Raw genomic sequence first — 26,045 nt, 5'->3', positions numbered from 1 at the left:
CTCAGCCAGAACTTCACAATGCTAGCCAGTCCTTAACTTGGAGTCACCTCCCTCATCCATTCGTCTCCACTCTCCAATCATCTTCTCTCTCCTCAGTCCAACTACTACACCCTCACCCTCCATCACCGGCAGATATCTGTGCCTCCTACTTTATCAGATGATTAAGATACAAAGGCATCAACTCAACTCTCTGCCTCCACACTGACAGGCTTACTTAAATCTACTTCTGTCCACTCCTCCTTCCCTTCTTCATCAGAGGATGAGGTGTCTGCCCTGCAGCTTCACCTCTGTTGAAGATGAATCCCTTTATCTGTTTCAATCTCATCGCCTTCCTTCTTCTACATGACTCCACTCCATGTATTAAACTCTCTCTCTCTCTCTCTCATATCTTCAATTTCTCCTTGTTTTCTGGCTCTTCATCCTCAACATAGGAACAGGCTACATTTTCTCTCTTAAACTCTCTATCTTCCCCCCAGCTTTGACCTACTTATTTCTTTTCCCTATCAGCCAAGCTACTTGTAGCATTAGTCTCTACCCCATCACGTGCCATTCACTCAGCCAATACAATCAAACTTTTGTGGCTGACACGTAGGGGCAAAAATAAAAAAGACCTCATAATTTTAAATGGTCTTAAATCAACATATAATGAATCAGCAAGAAGACTACAATTTCCAGGCCAGAGTGAGACAACAAGGTAATTGGTCCATAAATTAGCAACATCCATCTGAGAGAAGGTACTTTAGCCAATGGGCTTTAAGTATTTTAATTCCGTAGTAAGAAATGCATTATGCTGGCACAGTGTCACTGAAATTCTATAGTTTCCCACATTTTGAATCCTTCTGATTTTATTTGGCTTCCCAAGTAAGTTGTCTCTACAAAACAGGATCTCTCATTTCAGAAGAGGTCAGGACTGGAGATATAGATCAGTTCCCCTGCTCAGAACTGTTCCACTGCTCAAAGACAGGATTAGATATGGTGAAACTAAAAGTTCATAGTCTAATCTTAAGGGTTACACATTATATTTAGCGAAGGGAAATAAATCATTCACTTTAACAAAGGCTGTATGTCAGGACTAAAAGAAAGAATGATATGTTGTTACCATCAAAAAGGTAGGTAAAGATGTAGAGGTTGCATCTTTCTCAAACATTAGAAGAGCTTTCTGCATCAAGTAAATCGCTTTGGATAGCTTATTCTTCCTTATTTTATTCATTATACTTAACTCTGAAAAAGCAAACAAACATTTTACCAAAAGGGCAACATAAAAACTCTCTTTAAAAATTCTTGGAAAGACAGGTTATCCCAATTTTAATTACCTGTAAAACAATCCATGCTTCTAGATTGTTTTATCTTCTCTGGACCTTTGGTAGATATATTTTTGCTATCAGTTGGAGTCTGCAAAACTGAAGAAGAAGAAGGAGGAGGAGGAGGAGGAGGCAGGGGTGGGGGAGGAAGAGAGAGAGGAGGAGGAGGAGGCAGGGGTGGGGGGAGGAAGAGAGAGAGGAGGAGGAGGAGGCAGGGGTGGGGGAGGAAGAGAGAGAGGAGGAGGAGGAGGCAAGGGTGGGGGCAGGAAGAGAGAGAGGAGGAGGAGGAGGCAAGGGTGGGGGGAGGAAGAGAGAGAGGAGAAGGAGGAGGCAGGGGTGGGGGAGGAAGAGAGAGAGGAGGAGGAGGAGGCAGGGGTGGGGGAGGAAGAGAGAGAGGAGGAGGAGGAGGCAGGGGTGGGGGAGGAAGAGAGAGAGGAGGAGGAGGAGACTGTCATTAAAATTAGGTTTGTGTCCAAGAAAGGAAACCTTTTCTAAACATTAAAGAGTAACAATCTATTTGTAAAATTAGTGCTTCTTCTATCATATTCTTTTTTTATTAATAGATAAAAATTCATACAAATCTACTATAGTGCAGTTTTATTGTCAAATTCTCTTACATTTGCCACAGTATACCTAAGGACATAAGAATTTTCAAATTATAAAAATATTTGATTTTGTATTTCATCTTAAGTAAAATCATCTTGAATGGTGATAAATAGGATCCAACCTACTTTCATTCACTTTCCCTACACATAAAGTTTTAAAACCTGCTTCATCCAGTGTCCGTGCAAGTGCTCTGGGTACAAGGTGAAGACCTTCCCCTCCTCTAGCTATGGCTGATAGACTCAGAGCCTCTCTCAATATTTGCAACTAATACACAGATTATTGCCAGTTGATTGTAAACAGTGAGAGACCCTGGTGTACAATTGGGACTGACCATCACGGTGGTCCAGGAAACAGAGGCAGCTAGATGAGGGAGAAAAGGATAAAGGTATGCTGGCCCAGGGAGATGGAGAATATTGCACTGATTCTTGATTTTTCAGTTCTGGTCCTCAAGAGATCTGGCAATATTTTGTTTCTGTCCTTGGAGGTATGTGAGGATACCTCTAGTAACCCTACAATAAATCTGTTTTATTGAGGTTTAATTATTTGTGCTAATGCACAAGAGTCACCATGGGATGGTGACTGATTGATGAAAAGATGCCAGCATATGATCATTAAAGGATATAAGGTTTCTTTAATGGGGAAGGAAAGGGAATTTATCTGCATGGAGATAGCAACACAGAGCAGACAATAATGTACCATTCTCTCAGTACCTGGGGTATTGTAAATGCTAATTAAGTGATGGCTCTCATGATTATAATCATTAGAGATAAGAAGGATGAGATTGCAAGAAAACTCTGAATGCCCAACACAGATGAGTCACAGTTAATGCCATTGTCCTCAACAGGGAACCATTGTAAAGTTCTTGAATAAGGATGACAGAGGCAGTATTTAGGGAACATTAGTCTGGCAGCAGCATACAAGAGTGAAGAAAGACAGGAGAACAAAGTGATAATCTGTGCTGGGATGGCAGTTCAATGAAGCAGAGAAAAATATCAAGGAGACCCAGAGATTGCAAAGGAATAACTAGTTCCACTTAAACTTGAGCTCAAGTCTACCATCAATATCTTGATAAAAACTCAGAGGATCGTTTGGCTGTCAAAGATTTATGGATGACAATAGAGAATGAACTATTTAGTAAATCTATAAGTAAATAGACGCTACTTCTCCACTAAAGAAGAGAATACAGCTACTGAGTGAGAATCACTGGCTAGTTTTCTTAAAGAAAAGCTGTCACATAAATGCCACACACATTTTGAAATACATTTCTGATTCAAATCTTCTCAAACCAAAGAATGCTCAAGGTTATTACTCTAAGTGACCTCATTTATCAATTATCAAACTTTATCAAGTTTTTCAACTTATATATGATGACAGAGATATTTTAATTATTATTTGCTTTGCCCCACACCAAGCAGGTCTTTTGAGAAACAGTATTTGAAACAATGTAACTGCTTAAAATAAAATGCAAAAGGATAAAAGAATGAAAAAAAAGGAAATTTTACACAGACTGCAAATACAAACAAGTGATCTTAAACGTACATCAAATTGGTAACATACCCATACAAAAAATAGAATTAATTCAAGTAAATTTGAACACAGTTCTCTGATGTGTGATATACTCTAAGGACAAAATGAACTGCAAAGAAACTCTGAATTTACTTAGTAGGTTTGTTGTTAATGGTGGTATTAGTCTAAAAATTCTGAAAGTACTTTGTTAATATGATAGGATAAAGCAAATGAGTTGTTACATTGATATCGTTGGGAAGCAGAGTTCTCAAAGTGGGAGATGGAAAATACAAAAATGAAATGTAGAACTTTGGAGTTGCACAGTGTTGAACTTTGAATTGGCGATATCAGAAAGAACTTGCAATATAAATATATATTTTTTACATAAATATATTTTTATATAAAAATATTTATATCACTATATATAACATATAAAAACATAAATATATTTATATTTAAAAATATACAAATGCATTTTACATTTAGATTCATTTTTACATATTTCTATATTACATAATATATAATATATATTCATATGTGTGTGTATATATATATATATATATATAGTTAGCTCTATTAACTCAAAGGAGCTAGTTGACATCCCAATAGCAATGAGCACTCCTGGCTCGCAGATCTTGGTTTCTAAATACTATTTCCTACCAAAAGGAACCAGGGATCCTTAGAAAAATGACTGATTCCAGATCTGGGGTAGAAAAAGCATAAGGTAAGTCTCTAGAACATTTTCTTGTACGAAAGCAAGAAATTGCTCAAAGAATAATGGAGACATATCAAAAGAACACAGGATTCACTTTGAGGTTTCCCACTGGCAAAATGTATGACTTTGAGCACCAGAAAGAAGAAAATTTTTTTAAAAAAGAAAAATAATAAAAAAGAAATCCAGTCCCTAGTATAACGCAAAAAATTAAAAGGGGCAATGTAGGGACAGCTCTTCTTTAAAAAAGGATGTCAGCAAATAAATGCAGCAGGAATAGTTCAATTAGAAAATTGCCACATACAACCACTGTAACAATTGATTCCAAAAGGATCATCAATAGAAGTTAAAATCATTGGGTGAAAATCTGTTGGGGAATAAGACACTCACTCCACCTCAAAGCATCACCTGACAATACCAATTATTTTTTCACTATAAAGAGAGAAAGTTACCTCTACAATGGAGATACCTGCAGACACCACCTTAACAAAATGTTAAAACTTTGCCTCACCAATGGTAGGACAAAAGGATAATACACACGGCCTAATGTGATGTAATGGGATGTACACAGCATCACCTATATAACCATGAGAAAATTACGAGGAAAACTTAGATTTAAGATGTTCTAGAAACATATCTTCAAAAATATGTCATAAAAGAAAAAAGAGTTAAAGGAATTATTTTAGATTAAAGAAGAACATGACAGAAGGGTGATGGCAGCATAAGACATTCCTTGTTTTCATCCCCCCCACACACACCCATTAAAACAACAAAAATTCAGCAGACATTCATGGACGAAAGTGTCTGAGAAAGAACAATGCTGGAGGCATCATAGTTCCTTATTTCAAACCATACTACAAAGCTATAGTAATCAAAACAGTCTGGTACTGGCAGAAAAACAGACACATAGACCAAAAGAACAGAATCAAGAGCCCAGAAATAAACCCATTCATACACATTTAATTAATATTTGACAACACAGACAAGAATATCAAAATGGGGAAAAGACAGTCTTTTCAGTAAATGGTGTTGGGAAAACTGGACATCCATATGCAGCAGAATGAAATTGGACCCCTATCTTATGTCACTCACAAAAAATAACTCAAAACAGATTAAAGACTTAAACATAAAAACTGAAACTGCAAAACTCCTGGAAGAAAACATAGGAAAAATGCTCCCTGACATTGGTCTTGGCAACAGTTTTTTGAATCTGACAGCAAAAGCACAAGCAACAACAAAAAATTTAATAAATGGAACTACATCAAACGTAAAAGCTGCATGGCAAAAGAAACAATCAACAAAATGAAAAGGCAACCTATGGAATGGGAGAAAATATTTGCAAATCATATGTCAAATAAGGAGTTAATATCCAAAACATATAAAGAACTCATACAGAAGCTGGCCTGGTGGCACAGTGGTTAAGTTTGCATGCTCCACTGTGGCAGCCCAGGGCTCACAGACCTATGCATCACTCATCAAGCCATGCTGTGGTGGTGCCCCACATAGAAAATAGAGGAAGATTGGCACAGATGTTAGCTCAGCAACAGTCTTCCTCAAACAAAAAGAGGAAGACTGGAAACAGATGATAGTTCAGGGCCAATCTTCCACACCAAGAAGAAAAAGAACTCATACAACTCAATAGTAAAAAAAAACGAACAATCCCATTTAAAAAGGGGCAGAGGAGGGGCCAATCCCATGGCCAAGTGGTTAAGTTTCCGTGTTCTGTTTCAGCAGCCCGGGGTTTCACTGGTTCCAATCCTGGGCGTGGACATTGGACCACTCATCAGGCCATGCTGAGGCGGCGTCCCACATAGCACAACCAGAAAGACTTACAACTAGAATATACAACTATGTACTGGGGGGCTTTGGAGAGAAGAAGAAGAAAAAGCAAAAGAAGATTGGCAACAGATGTTAGCTCAGGTACCAATCTTTGAAAAACAAAAAGTCGGCAGAGGAATTGAAAAGACATTTTCTAAAAAATACAAATGGCTAAAAAGTACATGAAAAGATGCTCAACATCACTAATTATCAGTGAAATGCAGATAAAAACCACAATGAGATATCACCTCACACCTTAGAATGGCTATCATCAAGAAGACAAGAGAGAAGTGTTGGCGAGGATGTGGATAAAAGGGAACCACTGTGCACTGTTGGTGGGAATACAAATTGGTTCTGTGGAAAGCAGTATAGAAATTCCTCAAAACAGTAAAAATAGAACTATCATTTGATCCACCAATGCCACTTTTGGGTAAATCTCCAAAGGAAATGAAAACAAGATCTCTCAGAGATTATCTGCACTCCCATGTTCATGCAGCATTATTCACAACAGCCAAGATACGGAAACAACCTAAGTGCCCATCGATGGATGAATGCATAAAAAAGATGTAGCATAAATATACAATGGAATATTATTCAGCCATGAGAATGAGGGAAATCTTGCCATTTGCAATAACATAGATGGACCTTGAGGGTGTGGGGGATCAGAATTGGCCACCCCAAAAAGTGTCTCTTTGGCTTGATTATTTTTAAGGACAAGAGACTCTGAAAGAAACTTTGACCTTTCCCCTAACTGCCTAAAAGAATTTAAGATAGAAGGCCTGTCCCCAGAACAAGCCATCACCATAGATAACTCTGGGTATCGGTAGACTGTGAGGGTCCTAGCTAAGCCCATTCTTATCAAAGGTCTGTCTACCAAACATTTGCTTTTCCATCTCCGTGTGAATTGCCTTCCTCCCCTTTGAAGTCCCAAACCACTACCCCAATACCCTCCTTTGTCTTCAGCTAAAGAGGGTATTTAAGATGGCAGGATTCAGCCATTCTGGTGAGTTACTCAGCTTTCCCGGGTTTCTCCCATGTGTCCACATCATAAAGTTTTGTTTGATTTTCTCCCGTTATTCTGTCTCACACCAATTTAATTCTTAGACCAGCCAGAAGGACCTAGAGGGGAGAGGAATTGTCTTCCTCCCTACAAGGGCATTATGCTAAGTGAAATGTCACACAAAGAAAGACAAATACTGTAGGATCTCACTTATATGTAGAATCTGAAAAAGCCAAACTCACAGAAACCGAGAGTAGAGTGGCGGTTTTACCAGGGGCTGGGGGTGGAGGAAATAGGGAAACGTTGGTCAAAGGGTACAAACTTCCAGTTACAAGAAGAGTAAGTTCTGGGGAATCTAATGTGCAGCATAGTGATTACAGTCAATAATACTGTGTTATACACTTGAAAGTTGCTAAGAGTAGATTTTAAATGCTTTCATCACAAAAAAAAAAAAATGTTAATAATGTGACGTGATGAAGGTTTTAGCTAACACTAGCTAAACCATCTCACAATATATGTGTATCAAATTGACACATTGTACATCTTAAACTTATACAATGTTATATGTCAATTATATCTTAAAGCTGGAGGGAAGTCTGGGCTCAAAAAATTAATTAATTAACTAATTAACCAGCATCTGATTAAATCTATTTAGCTGTATATATTATGTGACATCTGAATGCTTTAGATGGAGATCAGAGGTCATATTAGGCCAGAACATTTAGTTCTATTCTATAATTACTTAGTAACTTAAAAGGAGATATGCCAGTTACATGAATATTGGCTATATAATCATGCCAAGAGGAACTTGGCTTTATCAAAATTTAACCTCAAACAGAAGAGTTTTTAGACTTAAGGATACTAAATCTTATTTTGAAACTCAAGTAAACATGCTATTTGTGCTACTATCGGCATCTTTTAAAAAATATTTTGACCTCTTTACCTAATAATCAGGCAAAAACAACTTAGATCCAACTCATCTGCCCTCTGACACTGCTGTCAGAGGTGTCTTTCTAAGTTTTTCAATAGCTTCCAGGATAAAGTAAACCCTTAGCCCTTCCAGATCTAACTGGGATCTACCTCTCTAGCTTATCTGTGTCATTCCCTGCATATGCTCTTTACTCCAGCCACAAGAGAATTCCAGAAGTTCCTAAACGGCACCATACAATGCGTCCAACTTGCTAAAGGCCATTTTCTCTATCCAAAATGATGGCCTCCTTTTCGATCTTCATAAAGATAATATTCACTAGTTTCCTGGTCAACTATCACCCGTTCCAGGAAGCCATCCCTGACTTTCCTGTCTAATATAGATATTGCTCTTCTGTGTGCCCATAACAAACACTCTGAGCCCACTTGTATTACATTTATTAACCACGACTGTTATAGTTGGCTTGCTTATCTAGAAGCTCAAAACTAGAGGCTGTGTCTTATTTGAACCAAGCCTAATATGGTTCCCGGATCTTGATAGGCACTCAACGAACACTGGCTTGACTGAATCAACAAAATACCAATAATTTACTATAACTCAAACAAACTTAATTTAAGTTTTTTAGAAGTTTACTAATTCATTTGCTATGCAAGATATAAAGAAATAATGAAAGATATCTGTTGATATTAATCAGAGAAGTAAGAAAAAACAAAATAATGAAATTTATCTGGAAAACATCCAGTCCACAAGAACATAATTTACAAATTAAATTGACTCTATACTTGAACTTGTGTTAAAATTGATTCATAACAAATCATTTGCTTTGATGACTACTACCTTGCAACTGGTCAAGAAGCACAACGGCTATTCGGTGCTGGGCTTGGATTAGTTCAAGATGCAAATCCATTATGAAACTATTCTGTGTGACTGGTTTGCAAATGTCTCCATCTATATCGTGGGCGTACTTTGGTAGAGTTGAAGTAAAAATAAAAAGGAAATACAGTTATCAAAACATACTAAATACAGCTGTAGCCTATTAGCACTCAAGTTATCATTTTACTGTCAGCCATTAAATTCTTCTCAGCCCTTTGCAATCTGGCTTACACACTAATGTCTGCTTTTTTAATTAATCAGTGGCCTCTTCAATGACAAATTCAGACTCCTCATTCTTCTTGATTTCTTCTGGGAAGAGGGGAGTGTGTTTCCAGCCTGTGAGAGGGGAACCACCACAAATCGTGCTTGACTCTCCTACGTGCAAGGCCAGCCCTCTTCCTAGTTTAGTAAAACTTCAATCTAACGTAAGCTTTTCCCATTCTTACCTTAGCATAGCAGTGGTCAATCACGCATGATCCATTTGGCAAAGTAGTTAACACGCAATTCAAATTTATTCCACCAATTGCTTTGTCAAGAAGTTCATAAGCCAGAAATAACTGTTCCACAGGTTTTTTCTAAAGTAATTTTATAAACAAAAAAGAAAAAGAAAATTTAAGGGAAAATCATATGCAACATCTTCAAACATCTTTTAACAACAATTCAAAACCAAATAATAAAAGTTTAAATAGTCTATCCAACATCAACAATGTTGTATTTCTTACTAAGTTGTCTTTGATTAAATGTGGAGTAATATTAATGAAGGTGAAATAATAAATACATTTCATCATTTTTCCAAATACAAATTAAACTTTTCGCAAACATGTATACAATTTTCTTTTGTTTTTTCAAAATTCTGATTGTACCAAAGGTATAGACAAATTTTAAAAATGTAACACATAATTTGTCATTTTCACATACTTTATTTTGAAAGTTAATTTACTTTTAAAATTTCAGAGTCTCAGAGCTGAAAATCTAGACTTAGAGCCCATTAAATCTAATGGTCTACATGTCATGATTTTCAAAACTAAATACCTTTTCAATGTAATTATTCTCACAGAGAGACAAATATAGAGAATAATATAAAGAGCAATCAGCTTTGTTCAAACTTGCTAATTTTCCATATTTTCTGCAGAAAATTTTTAGGCAATAAAGCAAACACATACATGCATGTAACTGAGATCCCCTGCACAACTGTCCACAATGACATTCCTCTTCTCTGCCCCTAGAGGTAGCCACTGTCCCTGAATTGGCTTTTACCATTCTTCGCGTTTTTAAACTTTCAGTACATGTGTATATATCCATTAACAATATGCAATATTGCTTTGCATGTTTTTTAGTTCTCATAAAATTCTGCACTTCGCTTTTTGCACTCAACCATGTGTTGCTGAAACTTTTTCATGCTGGTATATGTAACTCAAGGTGTCAGTCTGGGTTCGGTCAGGAACACAGAATGACTAGAGATTCCAAGCAGAAAGGGATTTAACACACAGAACCAGAGGTGTCCAACCCCATTGGAAGGCCTGGGGGAGCAAAGATTAGGAAAAATGCTGGTGACTATTCTGCTGCATGCAGAAGCCTCTGTGAATCTAAGAATCTAGGAGGCAGTGGACAACAACCTCAAGTGTCTACTAGATGAAACAAGTGAATTGCAAGAGCTTGCTCAGCAGGGCTGGTAAATTCACTTCTTCCACCTCCCACTGTAGAATAAGGATTCTCTCTTCCCTTTTGCACTACAAGTTCACGCAAATGCCCCTCACTGGAAGACTAACCTAGAACCATACGGAAATGAGATGCTGGGAAATGGAGTTCCAGGTTTCCCCCCTATAATGCAAAGGTGACGACAGAAGGAGACGGCAATGATGCCAAGCTGATTCTAGTTCAAGACCACTCTAGTTCATTCATCCTCAGGGTTACAATGAAACAGTGTTACACTGAGGAATATGTCACAATTTATTTACCCACTCTTCGGCTGATGGACACTTGGATTGCTATTACTAAAAATGTTCAATGAGCAGCCAGCCCCGTGGCTGAGTGGTTAAGTTTGAATGCTCCGCTTCGGTGGCCCAGGGTTTCACCAGTTTGGATCCTGGGCACGGACATGGCACAGCTCATCAAGTCATGCTGAGGCAGCGTCCCACACACCACAACTAGAAGGACTCACAACTAAAATATGCAACTATGTACTGGGGGGATTTGGGGAGAAAAAGCAGAAGACAAAAAAAGAAGATTGGCAACAGTTGTTAGCTCAGGTGACAATCTTTAAAAAAAAAATTCAATGATTGTACTTGTCTGTGAATAAAGACAGGTTGATACTTCCTTTTCAGTCTTTTTTTTTGCTTGCTTGCTTTTTTTACCCAGCTGCCTAAGACCTCTAGGACACGACAAAAGAATGACAGATATCCCTACGTTGTTATATCAGCATAAGGGGACAGTTTTTAGTCTTTTACCATAGGTATAACATTCATCACAGGTCTTCAGACAATATCCATTATGGGATACAGAAGTTCTCTTCTGTTTCTAACTTAAGAGTTATTTTTAAAAGATGGTTGTTGGATTTTGTCAAATGCTTCTGTTGCTTCTCTTTATCTAGTGAGGTGGTTATATTTTTTTTTCCTTTCATCTGCTAATGTGGTGTATTGCATTATAGATTTTTCTAATGTTAAATCATCCTTGCATTCCTGGAATATACACAATTTGATTACATATATCCACTCAAGATATATAGAGATACATATATCTCCACTCAAGAATCACAGGCTCAGGGAGCTTCCCAAGTAACCCAAGTAGTGTAAAGTCAAATGGACCCATGTGAGGGCAGGCCCAGATTATAAATCAATAGAAAGAGAAACTTTCTCCCATCAACTCCACTTCTCAGTACCCAACTTAAGATACCTCCCTATGGAGACAGGCAGAATGTTTCCAGTCTACCTCTTCTTAGAACGTAGTTTTCTGTAGAGTCTAACGTTATGTGTGAGTCTCAGTTCCAAGGACCCATCTTTCACGTGCTCAAGCCTCATCTCTTGTGCCTGGATGCCTGTTAATCCAAGCTTCTTTGTAAGTGAGCCCATCAACCCACTGCAGCATCTGCTCATAAACTTACCATCCTGGCTTTCAGCTCCCCTTTCTATCTTGGCCCCTGGGCCTTACCTTACTTCTTGTGAACTCTGAAATATGCTTGAGGATATTTCTTCAATCCTGTCTACAATTTCTACATGCTTCGTCATCTACTTTGCTGTTTTGCCAGCAACAGCAGTCCCTAAAGGGACATTTTTAACATCAAAGAATTTCAAAGACCCCACATACACACACATTCTATCACCATCATCTTTGTTACTATCTTTGCTATCATCACAGCTAACATTTAATTAAAATATGTTCCAGGCACTGGAGTAAAGGCTTTACAAGGACTAATTTTTTAATTGCTACAGTCCTATGAGTAGATCTTATTAATTATTATAATTTATTTGTTGAAAAAATAGCTGCTATGTATTCAGTAAAACTTTTACATGTTTTTTATATAGTCACAATAGCACATAGTTGTATGGATATATGCAAGATACATAATTTATCCCACCTAGAGACTCTACTAAGGGAGCATATGGATTTTGGACTTTCCTTGCAATAAATTCTCACTCCTTCTTCCCACTTCACTCCCCTCCAGATGGGTCTGAGACCCTAGGTTGAGATTCAGTGTTCTATGTGAAACAAAAGAGAACAGTAGCTACCACGTGCCGGGTACTGGTTTCCACAATGTTACCAATATCTCATTTAAACTGTGCAATTTAAATAGTACCAGTAAAATAGGTATTATTCTTATAATCTTACAGATGAGGACACTTACATTCAAACAAATGAAATAATTCATTCAAGATCACACAAACAGTCAATATCAGAGTCACAACTCAACTCTAGGTCTTCTAACACCAACTTCTGTGCCTTTGGACCATACCAATGAATCAGCTCTACTGCCTCTACCCTCTGCCCCAATACAGCTGGGCAGGTGGTGTACGGGACAGTTTTAGGTGGTGCTATTCACAGTGCTGTCATCATAGACTTGTATATTTACGTTGACAATTTCCCAGCAGATAGCAATGAATTATCTCAAGAAAAGGGTGCATTTTTCTAATTTAAATAATAGCAGCAACAGTTCATAAATAGTCTTCAGTTTCTTCATTACGAGAAAATTGCCATCTTCTAAGAAATCCATTTCATTTAGTGGTTTTAATCACCAGGAAATTTCCATCTCGAGCCAAAATCTAGCACTTTGTAACTTCTACTAGTATTCTTATTCCTTCCCTATGAAGCCTCAGAGAATAACTGCTAGGCCACCACGTGCCAGGAATTCTCAACTCTAGTCTCCTTAAGAATCTACATGGGGAAGTTTTAAGAGGCACACGCCTGGAATTATAAATTTTTAAGAACCTCACACCTGAAATTATGCTTCAATATGTCTAGAGTGGGAAATAGGAAGTTGCATGATTAGCAAGCACTGTAAGTGATCCCCAGAAAAACCATTGCCAGACAGCATTATGCCTCCTCAATCTCTTAGGCAGTTCAAACATTCTCTGTTCCCAATTTAAGATTTCTCAGCTCCAGCTCTCTTCAGAAGACACAACACAGCACGAAGAACTCAAAATTGCATTTCCTGAAACCCATAATTAGAACTTGAACATTCATTTGAGAAAGTAAATTCAGAATGACACGCTCCCCCACCCCAGTCCTCTAGTACATTCATGACATTTGACTGATACCATGTTTCTTAGGACTTGCATTTTTTATGCATTAGAAAAATATCTTTTATACAAACATCCTGAAGACACTTTTATAAAATCAAGAGGCAACATAGCGTAGTAGCTAAATGCCTGGACTTTGAAAGTAACACACCTAAGTTCAAATCCACTGAGTGTGCAATCTTGAGCAAGTTGGATGTAGAAGTGGAAATGAACACCATGACTACACAAATCAATCTGAGTGGCTCTCACAAGCACAATAGTGAGACAAAAAGTGAACAGAAGAAGAGTACACACAGTATGACACTGTTTATATAAAGTCAAAAACAATACTCTCTACTGCCTAAGAATACACACATATGTAATAAAAGCACTAAAAGGCCTGGAATTTATAATCACTATATTTAGAACAGTAGTTATTCCTAGGTGATGCCATCAGGAGGGGATAGTGGGAGTTGAGTTCCAGCTATACTACTACTAATGCTTTCTTTCTTAAGCTAGCAATGGAGAAATGGGTCTTTGCTATAATAGTCTTCATAATTTTATGTCACATATTTCCAATCAATTTTTCAGAGAAAATATAGTAATCATGAGGATTAACATTTAGCAACAGGAGAAGTTCTGATGAAATAATGTTAAGAAAAAAACATGAGAATGCTACCACATTAAAAAATGTGAAAAAGACTAGGAGACGATATAGAAAATAATAATGTTTAGGTCTATACAGGGAAATTACAGATTTCTTCATTTTTTATACCTCGAAATGTCCTCTAATGTTAACACAACTTTCATAATTTAAAATTACAGGTTTTGAATTAATCAGTCAAACGAAAATACAGATCACTGGTTTTCTCTCTAGAAAAGTATTTTGCAACTGTAGCCAATGAACACTAGTGTCCTAAGAAGGTATCATAGTGGGTAAAATGGGTGTTATGCTCAAATAATGGAACATACAGTTTTCTGCACCTCCTTTTTGGAAAATCACAGTGCTCATAAGCAAATTAATGCCTCCACTAAGTCTTCCAGTAAGGAACCTATTGTATTTAACCCAAAGTCACCCAACGTTGCTTGAGCTTTCTATCCTTACTATCTTTCTCTGAAGCATAGTACTAGCATCACATAGGGCAGAGTTTGCAAAACGGTTTTCTAGTTCTTGCCTATAAATAAATGAATGTTTATTACACATATGAGACAGTTCCTTTAACTCCTATTTGATCTATAGAACAACACAGTCCACGATGTACAGAAATAATTCAAATATTGTAAGAAAAACATAATCAAGAAGAGGAATGGCCACTTAACTCCCTCACCCTCTTTCTTCTCTTAAGCTAACACTCACTAAGACCTTTCCATGTGCCAAGGACTGTTCTAAGTACCCTTTAAACAGGTAATAACTCATTTAATCCATTAGCGGCACATGTTGAGTAGGACATCTCTGCTCTATGAGTCTATGAATCACAACACATTCAAAATATCAATAGTAACATAACCATAAATCCTTTTAAGATACTTTATCCAGCTTATTTTTACAGCTGACTAGATTTTTTTCCTAGAGTAAAAGCAAAAGTTAGAAAAATGTCCCTGTAGTTCTCAATGTATGTAGAAATCACAAATTCTTGTTTCAAATATTCAAAATTATTTCTATAATTAATCATTACACACTTAGAAATTCAATATTATTTGAAAATTAAAATTCATGTTTTTAACAGTATTTTCTAAAATATTTTGCAATACCTTCAATATTGGAAGAATTTCCGGGCTCCCTTTAGGAGTCTCAGGGGTGTCACTAGTCTCTATTCTTAAAGGTGTCTCTGAAAAAAGAAAGAGTGAAAGGAAGGAAGAAAGGGAAAGGAGGGAAAAAAGGGGAAAAGTAGAAAGAGGAGGAGGAGATAGGAAGAAACAAAGGAAAAGATGGAAGGATCCAAGGAAAGAAAAGGAGGAAAGAGAAAAATGGAAACAGAGCAGTGAATCATAATCATAAAAAACATGATGCTGAACTGGTTATCTTTGTAATTAGCCATGATTTTAGAAATGATTCAGCACTTAGAAGTTGACTATAAATTGTCTCTTCCACATAATTTTGTCTGTATATAAGTTAATTTTTAAAAATCTTCAAAACAACTAACCAAATCAAAAATCTTGATTATCAACAAGGTAATATTATGGTAAAGAGATTGGTCTTTCTATATATTCTTTAAAGTCAATTGAAAAGCATTTAGGAAATATCAGTGTAGAAGCTTTATGAATTTGGACAAATATCAGAGAAGGCTGGTTTGAATTAAAGAAATATAAATTATAATTATTTATATGGCAACACTAGTTTCCAATCTTAAAATTTAGTGAATAATCCAAACTAAACAATGTATTACTCAATAAACAGCCTAATAAACATCTTGAAGTACATTGTCATACTTAATATACAAGAATGACTTGTGCTTTGTCTTTTATGTGCCAATAGGATGGTGAGAATAACATTGTTGGAAAAGTCATAAGAATTTATATATCTAAATGGGCACAACCCTTCATTACATTAATGTAGATGTTTTCAAATTTATAAATGGATTGTGCTCCAATATTGATTAATTCTTTATAAACAAAATATTCTGGCAAAAAATCAATAAAATAAATTGTATTTAGCCCATTTATAATTAAACAGAATATAAAACAGTCTCACAAAAGTAACAAGTAAACAAAATAATAAAATTGAATAAGAAATAGGCTTTTTAAAAAAGCAATCATTGGGCCTTTTGCTTTCAGTAACAGGTAATCTGGAAAAATTCTCCTGGCTAGAAACAACTGGAAAAGCTGGAAAAATACACTTCTTTTTCATCTGCAAGCTAAGAAGATAATGAAAATATTCATAGAGAACCAGGATTTTGAGAAGGAAGTATCACCTGTATCTTGAGAAGAGAGCCCAGGGAGTATAGAATGGCATTAGAGCTACTTTTCCCACTGGGGACTTCCGTCAATCTGGAGACGGAAGCTGAGAGGAATGGTGCTTTTGACAGCCTTGAAGGGCTAAAGCAACAGAGATTGGCATCCAGCGCCTACCAAGTGTGAGAAGCAGAAGGCGCTGCATCCTAGGTGTTAGGGTAAACTGAAAATAGGTCAAAGAGAGAGCATCTCAGCTTCAAATGATCTTAATCTCTCAAACTGGAATAATGGGCTCCTGGAGTAGAAGTGCCTTCATCGATCTAGTAAAAGCAAGCGTAAATCTCTGGAAGAACATACCATTACCTAAAGCTTCAAATTATCTACATAAAATACTTAGCAAATATAATGTCTACCACACAATCCAAAATAATCACAGTAACCAAATAGCTGATGAAGTAAGCGCTTCATTTAAGAATTCAATATAATAAATGCAGAAGGAATGATAGAAGTCAGAAGCCCCTTCTGGCTTCTCAGCCCCGCCATTCCAGCAGCCTTCAACCAATGACAGATAAAGTTGCATAAATACCCCAACTTCCCAGCTCTCTGAGGCATGTTCGGTACAGTCTCTTAGAGGTGCCTCGTGGGAATAAGCCCTGAACCCACAACAGTAGCCTTCTCATTAACTGACTATCTTGTATTGGCTTCTTTACTGCTCTGTTTCACATCTCCACCCCACCACCCTGCTTCCCTGGATAATATCCCAGATAAACTACTTCACTCAAATTCTCATCTCTGAATCTACTTCTGAGGAAACCAAACTAGGGAAAAGGTCAGGCTAACAACATCTGAACTCGCCCATAAATCTTTACATCACAAAAAGTGGGACAACCAGGCATTATAAGCTTCCTAATTCAATGCGATAGGGAATAAACAGCACCACCTATGAAGTATTCTTGCCAAAAAAATAAGATATTGGCAAGAATTCTTTTTGACAAGATATCACTTGAATCTAACCAAGCCTCTAGATCTAACTACTAGGTAGAGGAGCAAATTAACCAACCACAAGGATGCAAATAGCCAAATCCAGAATGTGGGAGATCCTACAGGGTGATGACCAGATTTCTTCAAAAAAATAAATAGCTTGAAAAGAGGGTGAAGAAAGAAAAAACTATTACAGATTAGAAAGAGAGATTTAAGAAACATGTAAGAAAATAAAATGTGTGGGCTTGTTTGGATCCTGACTGGAACGAACCAACTTAAGACATTTTTAATACAATCACAAACATAGGAATTTTCACTAATTTTGTAAGGTATAATAAAAATGGCATTGTGGCTTTGTAAAGAAAAATCTTCATCTATTACAGATCGATAGATAGATAGATAGATAGATAGATAGATAGATAGAAACATATATATGAGGTATTTGCTGGTAGAGATAACATAACGTTTGCTTTAAAACATTCCAGAAAAAAGCAAGTGTTGCCAGGAGAGATGAAATAAGATTGGAAAAATGTTGAAAATTATTGGTATTGGATGATGCATACATGGCGACTTATTTCATCTCTCTACTTTATAAGTGAAATTCTGCATAATAAAAGTATAAAAAAAGGAAAAAGCATTTTAAGACAGAACATTTCAAAAAATATGACTTCAGGCCATTGAATGTGTTGGACAGCCAGGGACCTCTAAGCAGTGGTTCTCAAACTTTGATGCCTATCAAAATCCCTTGGTAAGCTAATAAAGACTACAAAGGTCCAGCCTAGATGAAACAGGATAGGGCCTGTGTCTTGCACTTTTAACAAATTCCCAGGTGATACTGCTGTCAATCAAAGTTTGAGAACAGTGGCTATAAAACTCCATTTGCAAAGCCACACTCAACAACCAAGGATAGGTAGAGCCAGATTAGCGAACCTTCGGGAAAATCATTACTGTATTACAAAGTCACCCAAATGTCATACATACTCTGTAAGTGGGGTGAAATAGGAAAGTAGACACCCACCATGGACACCCCCACCTCATTCTCTACATGTGGGTTAACTAATGAAACAGAGAGTTCCGGGGTTCAACCACAGGCAGAGAATGGACAAGCAGGTCAGAGCATAAGGCCATCGTTTGAGAGAAGACACCTTCTGGGAGGAGAAGAGAATGATGGTAGAAAGGGGTCGGGACAGGGAGAGTAGGGGAGTGGGTGGGAAATGAGGGCAAAAAGAAGACGACAAGAAGAAAGGAGAAAAGAAGAGGAGAAATAGAATAAACAAAGAAAGAAAAAGAATTTTTAAAGGAGGTAATCGGACGAGAGGAGAGAATTAAAAAGGAGACAAAAGGTAGAAGGACGTTGATCCATTCAACATTTATTTGAGCTCCCTCTCTGTGTCAGGCAGAGTGGTGGGTGCCAATAATATAATGGTGACCAAAACATGCTCTCTTCCTTTGAGAAACATACACTCTATCGGGAAACGGAAGAGGAGGAAGTAGAAAAGGGGATAAAAGGGAAGAGAGAAAGGAAAAAAAGGAAGCTTGGGGCGGAGGAGAGAGGAGCAGGTGGTCAAGAGGAATGGAAAAGGGGAACACATGACTGAGAAGCAGACAAAAATAGTTTTGTCTCGCACTGAATCATAGAGTATATAACCTTTTTTTAACATCCACTTGGTTAAACCTATACTATTTCTATTTCTGATTATAAATCAACAGTGAAGCACAATGAAATGCCTAGTTTCTAATAACAGAAGTTATTATGTATCCCAATTTATATTTATATATTCATGTCTGTATGTATATATATATATTTTTTATAACCTCATACTTTTTCACTCAATATTTTACCTAGGGATTTTTTTAATTTTCTTGGGTTTCCTAAAGACTCCAATATTTCACTTAATCGTAATGTGACCTCAGCCACCACCACAATGTCAAAGCCTTCCATTTTACAGCAGTGAATTACTTCATTTATCTGCCACAGAAGATATACCCACTAAAAAGAGAAAACATACAGTAAAATCATTTAAAGTGCATTACATTGTAGAAATAGTCACATTTCTCAAAATTTAGTACTCCTTTAAAATCACCATCTTCTAATCATATGAAAATGTTATACAGGTACCCCTCCTTATTAGCGCATCTTAATTATAAATAATATAAAGATCAGTGATCCTAATAAGACGGTATTTAACAATCAGTCTATTTACATAAATTCATAAAGAAGATTCACTTAAGCTTAGAGTCTACCTATCTACAGCCATATTGGAAAATTCAGCACCTGTTATTTTTACATATCAGTGAAGATTATCTGTATCTTGAAAATTCTCATTCTCCCTTCTAAAAGCAGCTGCTGTGATCACTACAAAGTCCTCCAAAACAGTGAGGAGGCAGCAGGTGTTTCAATCTCTATGCGAGGTGCCTTGAAAACTGTCTTTCATGCCTTTATCCCCAAAGCTTAGCACATAAAATTAGCCATCACACTCTGGGAGCTAAGATGAGAAAATAATATTCATGCACCCACATCATTACTTTCTCAGAGTACATGATAAAAATCACGCCCATGCATCCTAATGCAGCTAATCTGAGGAGGCCTCGGAATCACAGGAGACTGTGTTATTGCTAAAATATTGTCTCCTAAGTTTCCAGGTTATAATATTCACCTGCTCAAGTTTCTCCTTCCCATAAACAGCTCTTTAAAATTGTCTAAATATATTATTGCAAAAAAAAAACCCCTGAAACTCCTTACCTATTTGTATTTTCTAATATTAACCTTCTTAATGAATTTATCCAAGCTCATGTGACCTTAGACACACTATATTTATTCCTCCCTTAAAAACCTAAAACACCTCCCCACTCCCCAAAACTCAACCGAGGCAGAAGTGCGGAGAACACACTTTAAAGGGGCTCATGTACCACTACATCTAAAGAATGGTACTTATGCAGGTGGGTAAATACAGAAAACTCAGATTTGAACTGTGCATCACAACTTAAATTAGCAATAACAAAAAACATGTGAAAGGAAACAAAAAGGAATACTTTATTAGTGCTGATTTTCTGGATGAATTTTGCATAGTCATTTCTGGACACATGGATCCGCTGAAGTCCTACTTTGCATTTCTGCCATAGGAACATTACCATGTCCACAACGATTTCTTTATCTGGCTGAACATTCTGAAAATAAAAGGGATAAAGCAAATTGGTAAGAATAGTAAGATATATAGATATGTAACATTTAACGGGTGCCAGGCAACATTCTAAGAGTTTTACATATACGGCAATAGACTGAATGTTTGGGTCTTCAAATTCCTATGTGGAAATCCTAACTCCCAGTGTGATCGCATAGGACGTGGGACCTTTAGGAGGTAATTAGGCACAAGAGTGGAACCTTCAATATGGGATTAGTGTGCTTATAAAAGGGACCCCCAGAGTCTCTCACTCTCTTTCCACCAAGTGAAGACACGGTGAGAAGACAGCTCTCTATGAACCAAGAGGCGGGCTCTCACCAGACACCAAATTTGTTGGTGCATCGATCTGGGATTTCCCAGCCTCCATAACTGTGAGAAATAAACGTTGTTGTTTACGCCACCCAGGCTATGGTGTTTTGCTATGGCAGCCCCAGCAGATGAAGATATCCACCAACTCATTTAATCCTCATAACAACCCTATGAGGTGAGTACTATTAATATCATCCCCACTTTACAGATGAGCAAACTGAAGCACAAGAAGATTAAGTGGTTTTTCCCAAGATGAAATGAATAGAAAGTAGCAAAGCCGGGATTCAAACCCAGGCAGTCTAGCTCTCGAGTCCTCACCCTGAAAGAATGCTCTAGGCAACTTCTGAGTCTCAAAAAAGAAAAGTCCCAAACATTTTTAGGCAAGTATGTAAACCAATTAATTCCATCCAAATTTGAAACTTTTATATCCTTTTTTCTTTTTAAAATTCTTACATTAAAATAATAAAGAATGGGAGGAAGAGAAATAAACTAGTAGGGGAGAGGGAATGGGGAGCTGGGAAAGAATATGGACAAGGAGAGACATGAAGAAACTAAACAGAACGTCGCATGGGTATCAACAGATGACCCAGAATGAGCACATCTCCTCTCAAATCAGTTACTTGGCTGTTTTCAGAAGAAAAATGAAGTTACTCATTATACGTGAAGTAGAAAGATAATGAGTCTATAATTAAAATATACCAAACTGGGTTCCTTTGGGGCAGCTCTAAGATTTAATTTGCATATGTAGTACCTCAGTACCACACCTGGGAACACAAAAGAGATCAACAAATGTTTATTGAATAGAATTGAACTGAACTAAGACATGCATGATTTCTAAAAGAACAGATAGACGAAATTTTCTTTCCTTTTTCAGCCTTGATTGTTGTTTTATGGTTTAGCTCTCCTACTATAATAATTACATTTGCTACCAAATACCTTTCAAAAATTAAATACCCATCAGAGGTTATGACATAATCTAATAAACCCAGAAAAAATAGAGAAAATCTAACAGGAGAACTTCTCAAGTCCCTGACTGTGTTTCACTTACTTGAACAAAAGTTAATACAGTGATTGCAATTGTAGTTTTCAAACATTTTTTACAATGGTAAAACCGCATTTTCAAATGAAATTCCATCAGTATCTCAACACTGTAGACAGGACTAATAAAAACAGGTTAGAGTGATGTTGCCCAAAGCTGGACTCCCAAGAAAACTCAGAGAAGCCCTGGGGAACCCCTGGAGTTCAGTTTTGAAACCAGTGCTGTGCTAGTTTTGCTTAAACATCCATACCCCAAAATAGGTCATTTCTCAATACTGGCCATTGTGTGTAAAGTAGTTCCAAATGATACCCAGGCTTCGTACTCATGGCCTGAAATGCAGTATTTCATTAAGAATATTACTCTCCACTAACACCTTCATTACCTTCAGTATTAGAAATATAGCTAGCCTAGGAATTTCCCAAAAGGGACAGACTTGACACTCAAAATACTAACAACAACAAAAAGAGACAAAATTACAAATCAGGATATGACTCCACCTCTTATTCCACTGATTAAATGACATAGAATTTTGACAAAGTACAATTCCTGCAACATTTTAAATCTGGCTTTAAATTAGGTATAATAGCCTCCTTCAATACTATTAAAAATTATCCAAAATAGCCATTTCACCTGGGAAGAGTCAGAGACACAGGAATACAAGATTGCTGCCAAATGGAAAATGTCTTCTGAATATCCGTAAGTCATCACCCAGGTATCTCAATTGACAAAGTAGAGGAAAATGAAACAAAAAAAAAAAAATCAACTTCAAAATTTCAAACAGAAAAGGCACAGAAACACAAAAGTTCTACAAAAAGGACACAAATGATATCTGAGTAAATATCATATCAATAAGAGACTTTGTTTCTATATGAAAACCAGCCTAAGTGGGCCCTAATTCAATTAAAATAGACTATTATTATGATCATTAATCTGCACTCTGAATACCAACTATGTCCAAAATGGAACAGAGGAAGCTTATAATATTAAAACACACATAAAATATGGCAGTTGAAATAAAATTAATAAAAATATCTATTCAGAAACCACTAGAAAAAAATGTATCATTACTTGGTGCAAATTTTTTACTGTAGTTGAACAGCCATGCAATGCCTTAAGAGCATGAGAAAACATAAAAAAACATGGAATTAAATATTCTTATTGGTCAAAAAATAAAGATTACAGATTTTCGATTATATATACAACTTTTAAGATGAAAAAGTCATAGAATGAAAAAACATGCATGCTGGAAAGAGAGAGGAGACCATCAAACGAACCTTCCTTACCAAAGTGAACTGAAGGCTCTTGGTTTACTGCCCTGCTGGCCTCTCACCAACAAGGCAGGAGCCAAGTAGAGCCTCATTCTTCTACTCAAACCATCATTCAGAATAAATCCAGCATCCTTAAGGCCTAGGAGCCTGCAAGATCTGGTGCCCAGCTATTTCCCTGACCTCATCCCCTACCACATGCTCAAATTCCACTACCACCACCATCGTACTCCAGCCATACATGCCTCTTGCCATTACTTCAACAATCAAGCACACTCTTGCCTCAGGGCCTTTGCACTTGCTGCTCCGTCTGCCTTGAACATTCTTTCTCTTAACTCACCTATAAAGAGCCTATTTTATCATATAAATATCTTAATTTTTCAAAAAGGCAAATAAATACTCACCATGAAAAGTACTTTTTTTTACATGAACTTGAGCTGACTGTCCTTCTTTGCAGTTTTCCAAAGGAAAGATCAAACCTTTGTTTCTCTTTACATTGATTAGAGGCTCTATTGCAACAAGAAGAATTAAATCCTTCTCTGCTTTCTTTGACTCTGGGTCATCCTGCCTCTAAGAGAAGTGTATCCCACAAGTTAATTGGCAGTTCAATGTCATCTTAACAAAATAAAAACAAATTACTGGTTTTGCTTGTATTACCTGGAGAAAATCAATAACCTGCCCAGCTGAAGATTCAAAAAGACTCCATTCCTCATAGGTAAAAGCTAATTTTACAAATTTCACAGCAGCGTCTATAGAAATTATATTTTTTCTTTTTATAATATGTTCCAGAAGAGATGTTTTTGGAAAATCAAGCATTCCATCTGCACCAGTATTTGACACTAGAAAAGCAAAGAGAGATATTTGAATGTCATGCATGCAAAGATATATTTACTAAATATTAACTATCACACACTGTCAGGCACCAGGGAAACAATGGAAAGGAAGCAAACACAATCCTTGCCTTCACAGAGCTCACACCTTAGTGGGGGAAACAAGAAACCTCAGTGGGCTAATACAGGGTGCTGCGGGGACAAACAGGAAGGACACTGAACATGGGTTTGAATGGGACAACGGTACAATAAGGCTACCCAAAAGAAGGAACATAGAATCTCAAATACAGAGAATGAGCAAGAGTTAACTAGTCAAATAGGCAGCTAGATATTACAGATTGAAAGCTCAGGAAAGAGATCTAAAATAGGATATAGCTTTAGAGTCATCATTATATAACCATAGAAAACGATAAAACCAGGCATGGGCAATGTACAGCTGCCCAGGACAGAGCAGCAAAGAACACCAACATGTAAGAGAAGGGCAGAGGGAGGAAAGGCTGCAAAGGAGAGTGCTTGGAGAGAAAGGAGTAGTCCACAGTAACATATGCTACAGAAAGAAAAGGAAGACAAGTGCTGAAAAGTGATCCCTGGATTGAACAATAAAGAGGTCGTCCATGACATTCTCAGTAGAGTGCTGGGGTCAGAAGACTGCCTAGGTATATGCAGAAAGGAAAGAATTTGGAACGGTGAAAACAGACAATACCTTCATTAAATCTAACTTTAACGAGACGAAGAAAAAGAGGGAGAAAGCTGGAAGAGGACGTGGGAGGAAGGGACAGTTTGGAGAAGTTAGGCCTAAAGACCTAAAGAGGAAGTGAGGAACATCCCTCCCATTCTAAAGAGACAGTGGAAGGATGGGTGCAGATGAAGGTAAATTTTCAGGTTTGGGTGAAGGAAGTCAAGCAAATTCTAATCTGAGATCTTTTACTTTCCTTGTGAAGAAGAGATGACCCCAAACTGCGGCACAGAGGCTCCTCACCCTCAGATGGGAACACACACACACACACACACACACACACACACATCCTAAGCTTACTTAGAAGTACACAAGCTACAGTCCAGGCTTTCACCCCTCCTTCCAGGTGGACACTGTAGCCAAGTCAGCTGACTATTCCAAGACAACAGAAGCTAAGCTCAGGAGGAAAGAAAGTTAAAAGCACAAACAGCTTGAAACAAAGACCACACATGAAAACATCCTTTACCAGAGGAAGCATAATAATGGAACAGAGTGAATTTAAGCTTAATAAGTATTCTTTCAAGGAAATAAGAGAGGATATTAGAAACATGAAGCAAGAACAAGCTACGGTGAAAAAGAATCAAATGGAGACTAGGTATAAAGTATACTATTGTTGAAACAAAGAATTCAGTAGATGGATGGAACAAAACAGTGAAAATCGAAGAACAAACTAGTGACCTGGAAAATCAGATTGAGAAACCTTCCCTGAAGGCAATAGAAAAGAATAAGCAGATGAAAATAATAAAATTAATAAGATATGGAGAGTGGATGTGTTAGCATCTGTCTATCAGGATCCTTGGAGAATTTTTAAAAGTAAACATAAGGGAAGGAATGAAGAAGTCCCATGAAAAATTAAAGAAAGATGTAAGACCTCAAAGTACTGCCTGTATTACTAAACCCACCCCTAGGCCTAGTATAATGAAATGAAAAGACATCATAAGAAATAGAAAACTGTAAAGGCTAAATCTATAAAAGAATAAAATTTCAACTGACAGACTTCTCAACACCATATGCAAGACTAGGGAGAAATATCTTTAAAATTTTTAAAGAAAGAAACTGTTAAGCAAAATATTATATCCAGCTAAACTATTTCAAATTTCTTAAAGTTTGTATTTGTGCAAAAAGAAATTAATTTAGAAAGAAGCAGTAAAAATGAGAAGTAAGGATGAGGAAAAAAACTTAATAAATGTGTTTACTGTCTTAAAAAGCAATGACCAGGACTTGTATCTAGAACATACAAAGAACTCTCAAAATTCACCAGAAAAAATAAACAAACAACCCAATTAGAAAATGAGCAAAAGATACTGAAGAGGAAGAGGACGTAAAGATGGCAAATAAGCACATGAAAAGATGTT

The 26,045-nt window shown here is 36.9% G+C and overlaps 1 protein-coding gene across 12 annotated transcripts in view; it reads right to left on the bottom strand.

Annotated features, from left to right (window-relative positions):
• CFAP54 (cilia and flagella associated protein 54) overlaps positions 1-26,045 on the bottom strand; it is a 301,315-nt gene that overhangs the window by 237,618 nt on the left and 37,652 nt on the right. For 10 of the 12 annotated variants that reach the window (XR_011433771.1, XM_023631775.2, XM_070254526.1 and 7 more), the window contains 10 exons: positions 23,782-23,963; positions 23,529-23,694; positions 22,490-22,575; positions 20,363-20,497; positions 19,172-19,319; positions 15,209-15,285; positions 9,191-9,319; positions 8,709-8,835; positions 1,314-1,400; positions 1,100-1,221 (listed from right to left, as the gene is read on the bottom strand). Coding sequence is in view for 11 of the 12 variants with exons in the window: in XM_023631775.2 (XP_023487543.2) it covers positions 1,100-1,221; positions 1,314-1,400; positions 8,709-8,835; positions 9,191-9,319; positions 15,209-15,285; positions 19,172-19,319; positions 20,363-20,497; positions 22,490-22,575; positions 23,529-23,694; positions 23,782-23,963 (1,259 nt within the window). In the remaining variant the exon portion in view is untranslated. The remainder of the gene's footprint in view (positions 1-1,099; positions 1,222-1,313; positions 1,401-8,708; positions 8,836-9,190; positions 9,320-15,208; positions 15,286-19,171; positions 19,320-20,362; positions 20,498-22,489; positions 22,576-23,528; positions 23,695-23,781; positions 23,964-26,045) is intronic. The other 2 variants (XM_070254531.1, XM_070254535.1) reach the window with 1 other exon arrangement.

The sequence above is a fragment of the Equus caballus genome, chromosome 28, assembly GCF_041296265.1.
Source record: "Equus caballus isolate H_3958 breed thoroughbred chromosome 28, TB-T2T, whole genome shotgun sequence".
Lineage (NCBI taxonomy): Eukaryota > Metazoa > Chordata > Mammalia > Perissodactyla > Equidae > Equus > Equus caballus.
Note: the sequence above shows the minus strand (reverse complement) of the source record. Positions and strands in the feature narration are given on the sequence as shown.